The 18,875-nt window shown below is 41.9% G+C and overlaps 2 protein-coding genes and 1 long non-coding RNA gene across 3 annotated transcripts in view; 1 reads left to right on the top strand and 2 right to left on the bottom strand.

The window, feature by feature from the left end:
* The window catches only part of neurl1b (neuralized E3 ubiquitin protein ligase 1B), a 29,358-nt gene extending 25,417 nt beyond the window's left edge, over nt 1-3,941 (bottom strand). Inside the window, exon 1 of the mRNA XM_037078137.1 lies at nt 3,669-3,941. Coding sequence (XP_036934032.1) covers nt 3,669-3,774 — 106 coding nt within the window. The 5' untranslated portion in view covers nt 3,775-3,941. The remainder of the gene's footprint in view (nt 1-3,668) is intronic.
* A 4,932-nt stretch (nt 3,942-8,873) lies between these two features.
* Nucleotides 8,874-13,499, top strand: LOC119007620. The gene is made up of 3 exons (XR_005071179.1): nt 8,874-9,525; nt 10,830-10,891; nt 11,395-13,499. It is a non-coding gene; the product is annotated as an uncharacterized LOC119007620 (long non-coding RNA).
* Nucleotides 13,500-14,459: 960 nt separating this feature from the next.
* dusp1 (dual specificity phosphatase 1) lies at nt 14,460-17,780 on the bottom strand. Its single transcript, XM_037077574.1, has 4 exons — nt 17,072-17,780; nt 16,683-16,828; nt 16,343-16,562; nt 14,460-15,651 (listed from the first exon to the last, which is right to left on the bottom strand). Exons 1-4 carry the CDS (start codon nt 17,478-17,480, stop codon nt 15,296-15,298), a joined length of 1,131 nt encoding a protein of 376 aa, XP_036933469.1. The 5' UTR covers nt 17,481-17,780; the 3' UTR covers nt 14,460-15,295.
* Nucleotides 17,781-18,875: the final 1,095 nt, after the last annotated feature.

The following is an 18,875-nucleotide window of genomic DNA, read 5'->3' as shown; positions in this document are numbered from 1 at the left end:
TCCCCTTTTTTCTCTGTTTTATATAATTGTAAACTTATTTAAAGGGGTCACCATATCAATATTATTAATCTACTTAATACTGTTATTGTCTTAAAGTGAAACTCTCGCCAAAATGCAACCTAGGCTTTTTAAATGTATATGGGTCAAACCTTCAATGAAAGAGGCAATTTTAAGATTGACCATATTCTTGTTTTCAGCTCAAACTCATTTTGAATGGGAGTCGCTAGCATCAAAACTGCTCATTTTAAAACACTATGAAAGCTCGACACAACGTGTGACTTTGCTTGTAGTATCACCAGGGTCTCTACACATGAACACGAGCATTGAGAACATTGTTTGTGTACACAGAGTTTACTAAAAAGAAAGTTTTTGAACAACTCACGTTAGCAGTAGCTTCTTCCTCTAGCCGTCGTCATGGCAGCCCAGATGCACTCGGGGATCGGCACGTCTGGGTCGAGTGTTTGTGGCTCAGTTGAGCTGTGTGTAGAGATCCTGGTGATACTACAAGCAAAGTTTCATGTTGTGTCGAGCCTTCTTAGTGTTTTTAAAATAACGATTTTGATGCTAGCGTAAAAGTGCCACATGCACTCCCATTAAAAATGAGTTTGAGCCGAAATCGAAAATACGGTCAATCCTAAAAGTGCTTCTTTCATCGTAATTATGCTTATACACAAAGGTTTGACTCATATACATTCACAAAAAAAGGCTAGGTTGCTTTTTGGCGAGAGTTTCACTTTAAATCAGTTTGCGACCCAGTGTGTGACTCTGGCCAGGGGAACTTACTGGCTGTAGTATAAAATTTTGTAGCAATCTCTGGCACAATAATCTCCTTCAGGATTGATAAAGTTCTATCTCATCTCATCTCATCTTAATAATATTCTCCAGATCACCAAGAATGAAATGGCTTTCGAGTGAAAATTAGCCCCGGCCACGGCGGGAAGAAGCCGCCCTGACCTGGTCATAAAATTTACATCATCATTAAAAATGTATGGCAACTGCTTCAACGCTTACGGACTCCATCGGCAAAGATAATTAACAGATGATGTATTAGCCCGGTGAATATTACTGATAGAAATGACAATGGGCCTCATTTTCTTTCTCTTTTGTCTCTTTCCCTCTCTCCAACAGACATCTGAATAACACACACTCTCTCTTTCTCTCTCCCTCTCTCACACACACGCGCACACAGTGAAGCAGTCTTGAATAATTAAGATGGTGCTGAATGTTTAACTGCCTCCTCTTATGCCACCCAAGAGCTTCGTCACATGTGAGAGAGGTTGCCAAGGTCGCACACACACACACACACACACGAAACAGACTTTGCTTAACTCTACGTGCTACTTAACCAAAGATGTAATCTGAACAAAACAGCAGATGAAGCAGTCACGATGATGGATCATGTCTGACCTGAAATCCTACACTCTGCACACTCATTCTGTCTGATGCTACCAGGTCGTCTGCCGACACCGTGGCTGAGAGAGTGAGTGCCAGCGAGCGTACAGAGCTGCGAGTCTCTGCGGAGTCTTCTTAGCAGACATTACACAACCACACCTGTTGCTTGGGGGAACAAGACATCAGCGCCCAACAGAGTAAACATGTCTTAATCACATTACTGCTTCAAAGAATGCGGGTTTACATCTGGACAGTGGATGCCTAAATGGAAACAGTATTCACTGCTTTATGCAATGATCTAATGGAGTGGGAACAATGATGAGATGTATCTTCGCTTGGCCACAATGATCCAGTGAACTCATCCTCTGACTTGCCAGAGTCAGATCATGAGGTTTCCTGCTCCGGCATGGCTCTCACACCGACTTGTGACAACAATGTAATAAAGTGGCGCCAGCTAGTGGTGCTTGTCGGTACGTACGAACAAAGTGACTTCATTCATGCATTTGAAAACAAGAGCGAGTGAGTGAAAAAAAAGAAAATCGCTAGAGCTATCAGTACAGACAGAGATCAGATGCATTGCTAAAGTGCCCTTGAGCAATAGATCCACTGTATTACAGTGTTGTGATGTTGCATGTTGTCATTGTTATCAAACGCAATGAACATGGGATTCAAGAAATGGAAGTGCGGCATTTTGAACTCCACTCCACCACTCCTTCTATTGATTCCTAAGACCAAAATGCCAGAAAAGGAAAAGCACGACCCGTTTGTGAACATAGACAACATCTGGATGAGCAGCTGCGTATAAACGGAGTGAAAAGGAACAGGCAGATAGTCCAAAGGTATGAAAACATAGGGAAATTGTTTGCTTTCTTGCCCTCTGGATTACACTGGTATAGTGACTTCCTTTTCTATTCTCACAACCACTTTGTCTTTTTCCCATCACCCCACGGGGGTCTGGGAAAGCTATGACATCACCGGAGGCCTCTGTGACCCTCTCTCGGTCGCACAGGGCTTAATACAGCAATGAATGAGCGACAGGCATTTCCTGTCTGCCTAAAACAACAAATAACAAAGTTTAATTAATAACAGATGTGGTGTGACAGCTGAAATACTTGTTCTGGGTCAGAAATGTGAACAACAAAGTTGCTCTCAACAACTGTACCTGTGGATGTAGTTGTAATAAGATACCATGATGAAAAAAAGCATATTTATCCTGCTTCTGGCAAAGGGAGGAAGCTGACCACTAGATGTACGATAAAGATAAAAGGCTCAATTTGCATCAACTGCCAACTTATTAGCCTATTCCTTTGATCCTAAAAGATATAGCTTAGGCTGAAAAAAGTTAGGACATTATTTGAATAATGTAATTTATTATATTTAAGTGAGGTCAGAACAGGGTTGCCTTAACTTTGTCCCATATAGGCAAAAACTGAAACTTAATGGTGGGCCATGAAGCGAAAACAAACCACGTATACATATATATATATATATATATATATATATATATATATATATATATATATATATATATATATATATATATATATATATATATATATATATATATATATATATATATATATATATATATATATACCACTTATATTGTATCATCTTATTAATGTGCGTAACCAAATTTTCTTTCATTGTCTGACTTCCTGAGTATGCTAAAGTCTTAATCTGCTTGCTGTGATCACATCATGAAAAAATATTTATAATCAGAAATCCTTCATGGTTAAAGAGCATTTCTAACTCTAACACTTTTAAAGAGTGTCTACATTTGTTTGTTTTTAACAGATTGTTTCATTTTAATGTTGCAGAATTCAGGCCTAAGGTGAGTCAGATTGATATTGTCCAATCAGAAGGAAGCCACAGTGACTTAACTCACTCCGCACATGCTCATTTAGCTTGTTTTCCTGCTAGAGAAGCCACAATTTGAAACTTTGAGAGTAAGTCAGCAGAAAAGTCTGTTTTTGAGGTGAAAAAAATGAACTTTTCTAGTTGGGTCCACGTAAACTAGATCAGCTAGCTAGTAAATCTCATTTATGCAGGCCTTTACATATTTCATACACCACTCAAACATATTGTCGCAGTAGCTGACACAATAAAGTTTATAACATAACAAAATGTCTACTCATGTATAACTGTTTTTTTTTATTATTATTAAATTACTCAAAACTATTTTTGTTATGTTTCTGATCATATTCAACAGGCTGAAGTAACATGATAGACAATCGAACAAAGAAAACAGGAAGTGAAATTAGAGTCTGTCTCACCCTCCGGGCTGCTCTGAAGTTTCTTGTCTTTGCTGGATGGAGGCAGGTCGCACAAACCAACAGGGAAGCACACGTTTGACTGGCTGCTCCCCATGTTGTTCCCCATACAATACTTCTCTATTTAGATAATAATAAATTAACCTAATTAATAATGATCCGACTACTAACACTAGGTTTACTCTTGTGGTGTAGTCTCTTCTTGATGACCATCTGTCATAGTGTGTGGGAGTTGTTCTGAAATTCAGGTATTTTAGTAGCAAGACAAAACCCGCCAGAAATTTGAAGACGTGTAAACATGAGCACGTGTCTTTTGTTATCTGTTTATTCTGACCAATGAAATCCAGCCTGAGAGGAGCAGGGGGTTGGCACGTGGGGAAGTCTATGTGTGTGTGTGTGTGTGTGTGTGTGTGTGTGTGTGTGTGTGTGTGTGTGTGTGTGTGTGTGTGTGCGTGGGGACCGTTAAATATACACATGCCCCTGCAGGAGCAGGGTGGTGGCAGTTGTTGCAGCTCACACCGCAGCAGCTTCTATAAAAGGTGAAATGGGCGTGCACGGTAATCTTCCTGTCCTTGAGCGGTGAGCGCCAACTGGCAGCACCGATGTTTGGTGTCCTATTACTTTGATTTGCCCAGGATACATTCAGCTCGGACTGCGGATTTTAGGAAATACTGAGGTCATGCCCCCCACTTCCACCAATCCATCTGTACATTTATACATCGCATTTTGACAGGACCAATGATCACTTAGGAAACAATATCAGTGCCAGCAGATAGATGAAAACTGGACTTAAAATATTGCCAGACAAAGAAGATAAATATAAATATGGACAGTTTTGAATTTAATTTATTCACCTTATTTAAAGCTATTTCTTTGCTAAAAAAAAAAAATAATAATAAAAAAAAATGACTTACTGACACGGCTAGACTTTAACCATCAATAATAAATTATACATTCATAGATTCAGTGAAGTGGTTTCACTGTTAAGAGACAATGAAGTGGTTCATAAAACATTTATTAAACAATTGTGAAGGTTAAAAAACTAATGGCCAGCCAAATAATGTTTATGAATGGACTACACAGTATCATGAACATCAATTGTGACTTTTCAATGAACACTAACAGTTTATGAAGTATTTAATTGCTTTTTAACCGCAAAAATAACTATTAACTACTGTTTAATTAACTGTAAAAAAAAATGATAATCATAATTAATTAGTAATGTAGGTGCTCAAGTACAATACTTATACTCAGTTAAATTTCCTCTCCTGTTGCATGCTGACTCACTGTGAGTTTAGTTTACTGACTTATTGTTAGCGTTGTTAGTAACACTGCTGTCATGTGTCTGCTGTGACCAAAGCCATTGTGAATATCCCCTTTTATAAAGACGTGAACTGATGAAGTCATTAATAATTATCTCTTTCCTAGTGTCCCTGTAATGCATGATCTGGAACAGCAGAGCCCTCCAACTAACACACCAACAAGACCCGCAGCCGCCCATGTTAATAATTACACATGTGCTTTTCTTGGTCTTCCACCCCCCCGTCTTTACACCAACTATTTAATCTCCACAGAGTATAACGGAATCAGCATTTGAAGCTGGGGTTTTGTCTCTTTATTTCCTCCAAACTTAATATATCAGTGTTTCAGTTAAAGAAGTTGATCATTTACTTTCCATATGCCAGTGAAAATGGGTTTCTCAAGCTGCCTCATTTCCCTCTCAAATCCGAGGTGCAGCCCCTTCTACTGCGGTGTTACTCATTAACAAAACCAGTCAGAAGTCAACTGTTTGACCAATAGCAGCCTGTCGACTCATCCAGCTGAGCTCAGCAGTTTTTCATCTGTTGGACTTTAGTTTAAATGCGAATAGCTGATGTATTATTGACTATCAGCCAGCCAGTACATTTACTCAAATACTTTACTTTAAATCTGAGGGACCTGTATGTTAGCATTACCATTCTTATTCAGCTTTATTCCTCTACATCTCAGAGAGAAATATTGTACTTGTTTTTTATTTCACTACATTTGTCTTGTCTTTAGTTACTGCTTATCTCCCATTATATTATATTTCTTGTGTTTCATACTCTTCCTGTAGAATGAAACCCACGTGTCATTCAAAATGTGCTGTTTTTGAACATGAATGTTTCTGAAAACTGAAGCTAAAATGATTGACATAAATCTGGTTCTGAATGTACCTGTGCTTTAGTCGAGTATTTTCATGTGACATCAGTACTTCTACGTAATTGAAGGATCTGAATACTTCTCTCACCGCCTGCTATTAGCAGAGGTAGCAGGAGGTCAGGTTAATCTAACATCCTCTCGTCCCACTCATCGTCTGTGTTTGTCTGTGGGCTGTTGACTTTTCTACACCCACGCCGATCCTTTCACAACCTCGTCTGTGTCAACAGAGACTTTGGCGATTGGGCGACCCCAGGTTTTTGATCACGTGGGGTGATGGCAATCAATATGAGGCATTGATTGTGTCCTCGAACTGCACTGCTGTGTCGCTGCCTGAGTGAAATGTTTATAAATGCTAAAATAAAACTGTTACTCTTAGGCTCTACACTCTATTTCTTACCATTAGAGGTTGTATTTCTTGAAGGTAATGCACAATGTCCTCCATAAGATGGCGCCGATACCCTATGAACTCTGAGGGAGACCTTACTTAATGTCAGGGATCTTCTGAGGAGGCTCATCCATTTGTGTGCTGATCCATTCATCTGAGAGCGCTGTCAGGGAGTCACTGATACGTCTCTGAGCAGCTAAATCTCAGACTCGCTCGACTCAGTACTCACAGTTGCATTTTATAACTGACAGATCAGTTTTCAGAGATCTTTTTGTTTTTGTATTTTGTACAGTTCACCACAGAAAAAACCTTCAGCAGCTGTTCAGTACGATCATGAAACAAGCAGGCTAACTTGTGAACGGCTGATGATACATAGAATGATTGTCAAAAATGAAAATGAAAATGAATGAAGTCAAAAACTGTAACTTTAATAATTCTGAAAATTCATTTATCAAGCAGCACACAAAGGTCAAAACTGAATTCCAGCAGAAAAATACTGTGCTATGCTATATCTTCACACTGGACTGGAGCAAAAATACAAGATGTAGTGTGATTACAACACATGGACTTCAGAGAAAGATTTATTTATCATGTTACACGCAGATGTGTCGATCTGAAGGAAATACTTGGCGCTGACAGTACGCACATGTCACACACATGTTGCTTTTTAGAGCTGGGACATCTGACACACATGGCCGAACCTGGAGTTTGGTCATCATCGCCGCTGCAACAGGAAGATCATTTCACATTTCCTCTTCACAGATGAATCACGCAGGCCGTCATCTCTTCTTTAGTCAGAGATGTGCTTCTTTTGCTTCACCCAACAAGGATTTTGAAACTTTCTGTCCAAAGCTCGGCATCAAAAAATCAAATAAATCAAGTAAAAAAATACACTTCTGGCAGCTTTTCACACCAGGAGAAAGAGCCGCTGTGACGTCATATGAGTGGTGACCATTTGTCAGTCATGTGGGATCTGCTGCAGCTTGTGAGGAAGCCTTTGTATCCATGTGGACTGAGAAAGAGTCAGGGCTTAGGGTCAGGATGTCCCATGCTTGCTTTCACTTATGGCTCCTCAGATCTTCTTGTATAACTGCATTATTCAAGTGCTGAAAAAGGAGAAGTATCCTGTTTTCAACTTGTTTGTCATCGTCACTGTCAACAATCTGCATCAGAGACCTGTGGAAATCATATTTTTACGTACGATGTATGATGAGTGAGCCTCATTTCCAGTGAGATAATTGTCAAAACAAAGGCAAATAACACTGACAGAGAAGAAGGCAGTCCTCTGATTGGCCCTGAAACATTGCAGTTCATTAATTTAGGTGCTGCATTTTGTCCCATAGTCGGGTGCACATTAATCAAAAGCAGCCTATCCAAGCTCGGACCTAAACTCATGAGGCATAAGACAAGGGAGCGAGTCCGATAAAGCCCATCTGACAGGTGAAGTCATGCCGACAGATAACCAAAGAACGCAGATGTGCGGCCAACATATGACTCCATTTTAATAGTTTTCGCTGCACATCTGCCCCCCCGGCCTCCTGTGATTTATGTCCGCTCGTATGTATGTTCTTTAGGGTGTGACATCATCCACCCAGAGTGCAGTCAGTGTAGAAGACAGGATGCCAGACATTCCTCGAATACTCCACACAGGATCTCACTCCGGCTTGTGAACACAGCCCTGTAGCTCCAGTGAGTGGAAAAATACAGGCTCTGTTCAGACGCAGCGTGGTGGACGAGGATCTGGGTGGTGGGGGGGGGCGATTGATGGGTGCCCTACTTCTGGCCCTCATTCAGATATCTGATGACTCTTTGTGATTAGGAGCAATTAAAAGGTGTTACTTCTCCACATTTTTTTTTTTCCATTTTCTGTTAGATTTCTTTTGAGAATTTAATGTCCCTGAGGCGTAAAAACTCTTAAATCTAATCAAGAAGATTTGTCCAATTTCCAGTCAAAACATCTCACTGACACTTCAAAATATCGTACGCACGACTTCTGCGCCGAATTGTCTGAAAATGACGAGACCTTTGCCACACATTTAGCCGAGAGCTGTGTGCTCACATTATCTCAAATGTTTTTTCGGACAGCGGTCAAAGTCAGAGATAGCCACAAGTTCACCCAAGGTGACGGGGCGCTTCATCCGGCTGCCCAAAAGTTCAGAGAACATCTGCACACATGTGTTCACTTTACCCAAACAGCCAGGTTACTTTACCATACGTTAGCCGTAAGCAAGCGAGTTTGGGCATGAGTGTCTGAATTCAGGTCAAAAACTGAACTAAGCACTCACTTGAGACTCCATGTATCCGTCAAATAAACAAATGAGTACAATAAACTAAAGTATAGCTTGAAAGGAAAAGCTGAGCCCTCCCCACACAGCATTCAACTGTTTTGATACAGAGACCCCTCGCTGCAGAAATGACATATTGTGCGTCTGATGTAAGACACAATCGCATAGAAAGTAGCATTTCGGTGAGACATATGTTTTCACTCTTTTTAATACAAGAGAGAAATATTCTGTTTTCCTTTCTTAAAATTCATTTCTGAAGTGGCGTTTCTTCCAGTGTAGCGTATCTGGGCAGGTGAAACAAACACGATGGCAGATTATCCGTCTCCTGCAGAGATACTGCAGGGAGACCACTTCAGAGTCGACACAGTTTCTCTTCCACCGTCGTCTGACATTCCAGACGGGGTTGTGAAGGGGAAGGGGAGCTGGCGAGGAGAAAGCCACTTCACTGCAGCCATACGTAACGTCCTGACATTCCTTCGGCCGTACAAGCCTTCCGTTATCATGCCACAGATCTGGCCTTATCTGAGCTCCTGTCACGCAACTGCGGCTTGTCTGGCTGCTTTTTTTTTTTTTCACAAGGTATCTAGTGGAGCTCTGCCCTGGAATGTCATGAATATCAAGGGTTTGGTTGACGTGTGTCTCTCTTTATCAGCAGTGACGGAAAAAGGTTGAAAATTCTATCTCGGTTTTGTCACGCGAGCCTTTTTTCTCTTTCTCTTCCTTCATTTTTCTACGTGGTACCTGCATTGACGCCGGGCTAGCTCATCCATTCATATGTTTTTTGTTGAAGCAGGTTTGGGCTTCAACACATTGGCCTCTTTCACAGGAAAGTTCCACGTTGACCCTGTTAACGGCAGCGCTCACATGAGATTTGGCATATGGCACAACAGACCGGCTGCCTGTGTCTGCGCTCTGTGCTGATGTAAAGGTTAGAACAAGCCAGTACAGCCACAGGATGTTACAGAGGCCCCTCCGTCACAAACATAATCCTCTTACAGATTTACTTCAGGTGAGTCGTGACATCAGTGTGTGGACTAAATCTTTCGCACTCAGGATATTGTGTGTGCTTGTGAGAGAGGATGTATGTGCTTGTGTGTGTGTGTGTGTGTGTGTGTGTGTGTGTTAAAAGGGAGGCCTAATCCACTTTCAAGGTACGCTGAAGTGTGAGAGGTGTAATTACCCGGCATCCTCCGCTAATCATTCACACTTTAGCCTCTATCACGCAGGAATTCGGGTCAAAATCAGTGCAGCCTTTGTTGTTTGGTCTCGTGTAAGTGTGTTATGTCCTCATGTGAAGCGTTAAACGGAGACAACTCGATTTAGGGGGGAAAAAAAGTCAGCTGGTGCATTCCCTAAGTGTGTAATCGATTAGATTTCCTACACGGAGGGGGAAAAACAACTTCCATACTTTCGATTAAAAGAAAACTTCCCTCTTCAGACGTTTGATTAAAGTTTCATTACGCAATGCACAAATGCAGACGGTTGAAATGTGGCGCAATGACTCTTGAAATACAGCATCGATCAGGTTTTAACGGCTGTCAACATGTCAGTAAACCCTCCCCTTATCATATTTTAACAAGCAGCCACAGGCGTACGTAGACTGTGGAGGGGACGGGGTCTCCGCAGTGGCTAATGTTGATCTAGAGATGTAATCTGCTAACAAACTAGCAACACAGACGTTCCACAGAGCACCTAACCTTTAATTTTGAGACACTTCACCTGGAGTGCTTTAATTTGACGCCACGTTCTGTTTCTATTCCACTACATCTCAGAGGAACATGTTGTAGTTTGTACTCAACTTCATTTGTTTCATGCATTTAGTTACTTGTTACTTTAGAGATGATGATTTTAAAGACCCATAATGAGATCGGTATTAATATACAGTAACAGAATCAAAATGCACCTTACATGTTACTGCATGAGTAGTAATAATCTAAGATTGTCATATATGTCAATGTAACAACTAAAAAGCCAATTTTGGCTGCTTTAAGTATGATTATATGATTATTATAAGTATGGATTTTATTTTTACTCCAGTAAGATTTTAAATGCAGTACCTTCACTTGTATATAATGTTTATAAATTGTGGCGTTTGTGTTTTAAAGTTACCATTTTAAGTTACCATTTTAAAGTAAAGTTTTTCTCTTTTTTTTGTTTGACAGCAGACATTTTGTTGCAGCACTTGTTGTGACAGGGAGAGCACATGTGTTACAGTTACATTCCAATAGTCAGTATGTACCAAAACCCTTAAAGTGAAACATCTAAGAGGAATTCAGCCATGATTCACTTTATTATACATGTGTCCCTATACAGTTGTTCCCTCGGGTCATCTGGCACAGGTTTCCTCAGTGTTTCCTGGATCAAGACCAAGCAAGGTGACGCAAGTATTAGTTTTTATGCTCCCCACCTGTGGAACAAGCCTCCTGAATACCTGAGGGGAAAACAGTCAGATAATTTAAACCAGAACTGAACGCAGCGCGTTTACATGTAGCTTAGATAACTTCTTTTTGTAACTTGTGATCATTTATTCGCTCATTCTATCTTGTTTTTCTTGTCCTTTAATCACATTTTTGTCTCTCATGTCTTTAAAGGCATATGTTTACATTTGTTATTGTGAACATTTAAACTGGCTTGTAATGTGAGTTATTGTGACCAAAAGAGACCGGGGGCTGATTTCTTTGGGTTTGATTTTGTCACGAAGGTGTGTTTCTGTACCTGTGTGGCCCTGTGCTGTGGCCTCACCTTCTCAAAACCGTAACGTCACGTTGGGGCTTCATATTCTAAAGAGAAGACAATCTGACTCTGTGTTGAGCCTGCCTTGAAAAAAACCCCCAAAATGATAATAACCGCGCTAATAGTGTCTTCATCCTCTCCTCAGACATGTCACTGCCAGGGCCTAGCACTCCACGAGATACTACACAACCTGCCGTTGGTTTGCTTGAATTTCCTTTGTCGTCTTGTGTTTATATCACACATCTTTGTTTGATGATATTCAAACAATGAAGGACAGGCTGTTTTCTTCCCTTTCATCGATATTAGACAAATGTGTGATTCAAACTGTCAACCCTCTGGCAGCAATTATAACAGTTTCTATTAATAAAAGTAAATGAGACAAAATCTCATGATGCAGCACACAAACACACTGATGTAGCGTCATGATGACACAGCTATGACAGTTAACAATAGCAATATTCTACTATAAATATAAATCTGTTCCTATGACGAAGCATCGTCACCGTTATCATCTTTACTGTGACGTAGAACTGAACCTTGAGTTGTTGTGAGCAGTCACGCTGTTTTATAATCATATTGTTGTATACTCATATTGTTTTATGGCGATGCCGATGATCTTTTATTCCTTTGCGTCGAGGTTTATGCCACCTTTCAAATTACAGAGTGTATGTCAAAGGTTTTAATCAAACGCTTCAGATTTAGATTTTTTTTTTTTTTTTTTTTAGAGAAGCAAGAATGTGTCACATATCTGATGTGGAATAGTGATGAAACTCACACCGGCATCTCCCACATACCTGATCCAAACTGGATGAGGTAGACAGAGAAGGGTGGGATCGTGTCTCTTCCTGTCATGGCAGCTGTGTCTGACACATTATATAACCATTGTTTCCACAGGCCCGTGTTAATTAAAATGACTTTGAAGTTGAGTCAGAGCTCAGTTGCTAAATGGAGCAGCCAATTGGCAACATTGTGAAACTGGCAAATGACGTTATGGTCAAGTCTGTCTGCTGATACCGACAGAAAAATGTGATGATAAAGACAAAGGAGTGAATCTATCAGAAGCAGGATTTTCTTTTCTTTTACTTTCTTTTAACGCGAATCAGTACAAAATGACCCTTTTTGTTTTTTCAGGATTGCACCTTGACATTGTCTCACACCACACCCAGACTGTCTCACGCACATACTCAAAAAAAAAAAAAAAAATCCCAATGCTTTAATGCCCCTGGACCTGGCAATTGACAGAGGGTTCCTTCCCCCTCCAGAGCACCCTCATCAGATCATAAAAGACGCCTAACGACTTTCACACCATAAACACACACACACTCCTGCCAGCCTCCCCTCCTGACAACAGGGAATCTGAAGACACAAAGGGGTGTGTGTGTGTGTGTGTGTGTGTGTGTGTTGGTTGAAGGAGGAGGGGGAGTCGCACATATGTCACCAAAACTGCAGCCTGTCTGAGGGAGCTGGTGAGGTAATGAATGAGCCTTTTCATGGCGTTGGAGGCATCATCACTGGTGATGTTTTCTTCCGGAGACCAACGTTTGTTTTGCTGTCAGATAAGAAGTGGACGTCAGTTTTTACAGAGTGAATTTTTGTCCAGTTTGTCAGAATTCTGGTGTTTAAAAGCACAGCAAAGTTTTCTCCCTCAAAACCTTCATTTGGCACAGAAGGTTGTTCTTGTGGTGAAAACCTTGGGGTAGCGTCAGCATCATCACCTATGGAGGAAGTTTTCTCTCCATTTTCTCACACCCCACCCAGGGTCAGAGCCAATGTTTTGGCTAATTTGCAACCCAAACATATTCTTTTCCCTTTCACGGCCATTGCGGTCTCCACCTCCCCGTTGAGTGTGTGTGAGCCGGGGGGGGGGACCTACAAGGCCGGTGCTTGACTGAGCCCTGAATGCTCTTTAGTTGTCACACTTTTCCCAAACGCCTTGCAGCTGCTCCTATTGTGGCCGCAGAGGGAGGGCTCCTTCGATGATTCTTTAGGCCTCCTGCTGTTGCCCTGGTCTCACATGGGTTCACTGAGAGGGAGTGTGGCCCCAACAATGGCCGACGCCATGACATCATGCCGCTTCTGTGTGGGCAAGATGTAAGATTCCGTTGCATGGGACAAAACAAGGAGAGATGTGCACAAAGATATATCTGACGTGCCAGTAGGTCAGGGTCATCTCAGCTTCATCGAGGTCCTGTGAATGTTTTTCAACTTGTGCCTTAAGAAGCCTCAGAATAAAATTACATTTGTGAAATACATGAGCATGTATATGTTTTAGAGCTTAACGGGGAAGCTTTTTAATAATATATTAAGATTTTTTTTTTTAATTTTACACGTAAAATTTAGACTGACTATTTACTGGTTATATCAGTCTTCTATAATATTTGCTGAATTATATTAGGTTTTGGACTGTTAATTTGGCAAAACTAGCAATTTGAATGTCAGTTTTGGATTCGGGGAAATTGTGATGATGACATATTTCCAATGATAAATCAAAATAATCCCAAATGAACTGATAATGAAAATAATGGTATGTTGCAGTCATGGGCTTTTTGTGTTGCTGGGCATGTGCACAGACTGGATCTAAAAGGAGAGGTAGGGTTGCAAACATCACACAATAAAAGTTAAGATATATGTTAAAATATTGCTTTGGTAAGTGAAAGTCACCCATACAGATAGTAGTCGAATAAAACCCTAAACAATTAAAATGCATAAAATATTTAGATTATTATGAAAGCTGCAAAGTAATAAGAAACTCGAGTTGTAAAATAAATGTAGTCAAGTATAACATTTAATTTCAAAATGTAGTGGAAGGAAAGTGTAAAGTAGCAGAAAAGTACTTAAGTACAGTACTTGAGTAAGTACTTAGTACTTAGTAAGTACTTAGTTACATTCCATCACTGAGGATAGGATTGGGAGACATTAAGTTTATTCATTTGCTTTGTATTTTACATTTGTATTTTCATAACCTGAAGATGTTGCTTTAAATGGAAAGACAAATCTGTTCCATGTATTAGTCAACACAAGTTAATGGTCGTTATTGATTTATAAATCAGTAACTAAACATTGACACTAAAGACATGACAATTATTTACAAAGTCAGTCTTTGTGGTTTAAAATGATCATTGACTTTTAAGTCACCATGCACTTACTCACCACTAATAGATAAATCTGTCTCGTATCAGGTGAAAACAAAAAGAGGAAAACAGCACAAAAGTAAGTACAAAAGTCAACTGAGGTTTATTTGACAGTATAAAAAAAACAACATTTAAAAACATATGCAAAAATAGATATGATAAAGAAATATATTACTTTAGTTCAATAAATATGTCAGAACGCAGCCACTGACGACTACGTGTCCCCATTTTTAGCAGTTTTGGGGTTCTGTGGGTCTCAGTGCTGCAGTACACAGTACAGAAACATGAGGTATTTAATGGTCCATTTCCCCAAATGTGTCAGGATCGTCAAAGATTCATGATGTCTTTAAAGGCAGGCATTTATATTGGCAACCCGGCATTACTGCCACATCTACATTGACAAGAGGGGGGATACATTCATTGTTCATCAAATGATGGCGCAAATCCCACACCATGTTAGGCAATGGGTATATTGCTTTCTTTAAGCAGTATAGAAAGCAACACGGGCATTTGGAGAGGATGAGACAACATTCCTGAGCCCTCTCTAGTTTGTTTGCTTACAAATGATTGTGATTATCAAAAGCAGTTGCCTTCATGAGAAAACAAAAACAAAAACAAACTCAAAGATTTCTAACTTCCTTTTCAGCCATTCCCAAATCATCCAGGATTAAAACTGTGGATGGCTTTCACATTTAGGAAGTTCTACATGAATACTGCCTGATGGTAGTTGTCAAATCTCCCTTTGAAATGATGATCAGCGAGTCGCATGATCTGACTCTAAACATTAGCTCCCATTCTGTCCAGTGATACCAGTATCACCATAACATAGATTATAATCGTGTTTTGTGCAGCGCTCTTTGCAGAGGCACTTGTGAGTTCAAGTCCTAACAAAGTCTGTGCTCCCTCACACTTTTCTCAGCAGCTGGGAGAGGTGGTGATGGGACTGTGGAGGAATGACAGCTGACCTGCCGAGGCGTGTACGGGGATGGACACTGGGAAATTGAAAACTGTGCTGTTGTTGCCAATGGCCGGACTGCCCGCCTCTGAGGAGCAGGTGGATGAGGCCAGGACCTGGGACTCGAACTGGAGGAGCTGTCCCATGAAGCTGAAGTTTGGGGAGATGATGCTGCGGCGCTGCTTGACAAACTCGAAGGCCTCGTCCAGCTTCACGCGGTTGGTCCGCATGAGATAGGCAAGGCAAATGGTTGCGGAGCGGGAGATGCCAGCTTGACAGTGCACAAACACACGGCCTCCATTATTCCTGACTGAGTCTGGGGGGGGGGGAATGAGATGAGAAAACAACATTAGCACACAGTGGAAGATCAGAAAAGTGTAAGCAAAGAATGGGGGTTAAAAATCTGCCTGTCACAGGAAGGCAAAAAAACAAAAGTCTTTGTAACACTTTCAACTGCTATTTAAATTCAACAGGGCTCATTAAGACACAGGAACACAGTTAATAGGGGTGCAGGGTGTGAGCCTGTGGGGGTTATTCCCAAAGGAGGCAGCCTGAATGGACAAAGAAGGGGAACAGACCCCTGCTGGGGGTATTGATCTGGGGAGGAAGGCCGACAGTGAGCGAGGAGAAATTGCCTTTTGTTCAGCCAGAACAAAGAGTGGCGTGGAGGGAGCTATTCAAGCACAGCCAGCCTAGCCCACAGCAAAAACTAGTTTGGGGCCGCTGCCCCGCAATTCATTAAAAAGGGGCATCCCTTTTTCTACGCCTGAGAGGTGGCAATGATGTCACCACCATTGTGGTGGAGTGGGGTGCCTGTGTTGAGCCAGCTGGTCTGTTTTGGAGGGAACTTTTTAAAAATTTAAATCCAGGAGTCAAAGAAGTGAAGGAAGAGGGGGGTTGGGTGTTTGTGTTGCTTGCCTCCAACGGGCTCAGGAGCTAACAGCTGTGACAGGCGCTCACATATGGCAGTTGAGAGTGGAGAGTAAAAAAAAGGTGGATGTACTCACCGATAAACTCAATCGCCTCATTGAACCAGGAGCTGATATCGGCTTTGTGGTTGTCCTCGACGGGGATGCTCTTGTAGAGGAAGGAATCCTCAAAGTGGTTCGGGCAGTTGGCCGAGACGTTGATTAGAGCGGTGATCCCCAGCATGTCCAGCATGTCTTTTCTTGAAGCATGGTAAGCACTGCCGAGGTACAGGAAGGGAAGGATCTCTACCGGACCGCCCTGGGGAGAGGAAAATAAACAAAAACAACGTCAGTCAGTCAACAACAAAAACAGGAAGTGGGAAACCAACACATCGAGTGGTGTATTCAATTTGACTGTAAACAATATAAACAAACAAACCTGGTCATAGAGAGGGGTGTTGCATGGACTACAGTTTGGGTCTGCACTCCCAGGATGGCTGGCGCTCAGGGGCAGACTGAGCCCCTGTGGAGGGGAGGGTTTGGTACACATGTCTGGGCACTCAGAGGAAAATACTTCAAAACCGCCTGAAAAAGTAGGAAAAAAGACAACTAGGTTAGATCACAGGACAGCACAGAGACACATCCATGTTTAAATATGGCTCTCCAAAAGGTTGACAACTGCCTTGTGGGGCTATTCTGGAACATTGTTTACACCAGCACCAGCTGGTGTGGTGACAGCTGTAATCCACATTTGTTGTTCCGTTGTTAGGATACACTGAAACAATCGTGCGCGGCTCTTATAAACAGTAAATCTCTCTTGGATCTTACCTTTGAGAATAAAAACCCGGACTCCACAGGGGTCGCGACACAGGGCCGTGACCGCAAGCGTCAGGGTCCCGTCTTTCTTCGCCTGGCTTAAGTCCAGACTGCGGTCATCGAGCAACACCACGGACTGGTACTCCCCGGAGAGGAGCCGGCTCCTGGTGTCCTCGTTGGGGACGATGTGCTCAAGCCCCAGCCCGCCCCTGGCCCTCCTGCGCACTATGGTGCTGAAGCGGACGTTGGTGGAGCCCGATATGTGGGACGAGTTGAAGGACAGGAAGGAGCGGCAGTCCAGCACCAGGCAGCCCGGGACGTCGTCCTCCATCATACCGCGGAGGGACGAGCAGTCGATGGTGGGAACCTCCATTATGACCATAGTAGGACGGCGGGAAAGAAATGTTAAATCCAAATACATAAAGCGTGTACGGGTTGGCGGGCAGAAGTTTAGCTTGTTGTGGAAAAAAAGCTATCTCCCAAAGTTAATTACTAAATAATTATCTTCGAAGCGGCGAGTCCTTTGTTCCGGTTAGCTTGTTTAGAGAAAGAAAAACAAAAAAAAAACAAGCACTCAAACACGAAAAAAACAAAAAAAGTTTTAAGACTATCTAAGTTGGTCCTTTTCTTCTTCTCGAGTGTATCCGGTAGTTGTGTTCTTCTTCAAAAAGTTTTAATATATTCAAGTTTACAGTAAGCGGCTTCTGCCTGCGAGCGGTCTGAGGAGAGCTTTTATACGACTCGTGCTTGTGAATGAGGGGCAGCTGACGTCAGGCGGCCGCCCTCTTGGCTTCCTGCCAACACCGCAGACGTCATCGCCCCCCCTCCCCCTCTCCCCCCGCTGACAGGGGCACGCGCAAATGCGGGACATTTCTGTAGGAGCGTACAGCACGTACGCGGCCACGCGGCGTCAGGCAGCTTCTCACCGGGAAGTCTGCTCCTGTTTCTTTCTTTTTTTTTTCTTTCGTGTTTTATAAGGCGTGTGTAATTCACCCGACGTTTACCAATTTAACGTGTAAAACGTGTTGTTTTTGTTTACTAGTCGCGGGTTTGTTTGCACCCGTGCACTTTGTACTTTTTCTCCTCGCGAGCCCACAAACTCACGTACACAACATCAACAAATCGAGGCAGAGCGAGCGTGACACATCAGTCCAACATCATTATTCACAAAGTGACCCATAGTGTCAAATGTCAGCAATTAAGGAATTTGCCAAACTTTCCATGATGTGAGTGTTTAATTAGATTTCTATTTTGCCTCTTCAACCTGAGAGTTGACAAATAACAAGATAATAAGTAAATATCTGCCGTCGGGGCCATAAAAGTTTATTCTTTGTTTTTATTAGTCAGAGGTACATAGTGTTCAATGCCCCGAGAGCAAAGGCCAACCATAAAAGTTAATCACTATATAGAAATCTGAAGTCCAGTAAATTTCCATGCGCTGAGCAACAAAAACACAGGTTTGCCAGGAAGACAACAGCAGATGGAGAACTCTTGATCTGACAGTACTGTTTCATTTGGGACCTTACTGAAACAGATGGATGAGGTGTTTTGTTTTTCCCCTCCCTGACAGATTAAGAGTAGATTTTAAAAGGCAAACACTATTACAAATACTCTGGGAAACCCTTCCGATTCACTAGTGTAGTTTGCTGACTCAGAGCAGACAACACTGGTGTCTCATAATAAGGAAACAGGAAGAGCATTATTGACAGACAACAGGCGTCTTTACACTCACGAGCGGGTGTGTTGAAACTGCACGGCAGCAGACACACGCCTGGGTTGTTTTGTTGTGAAACAAGTGTTTACTAAGCAGACTTAG

The sequence above is a fragment of the Acanthopagrus latus genome, chromosome 18, assembly GCF_904848185.1.
Source record: "Acanthopagrus latus isolate v.2019 chromosome 18, fAcaLat1.1, whole genome shotgun sequence".
NCBI lineage: Eukaryota > Metazoa > Chordata > Actinopteri > Spariformes > Sparidae > Acanthopagrus > Acanthopagrus latus.
This window is presented reverse-complemented; position numbering and strand designations above follow the sequence as displayed.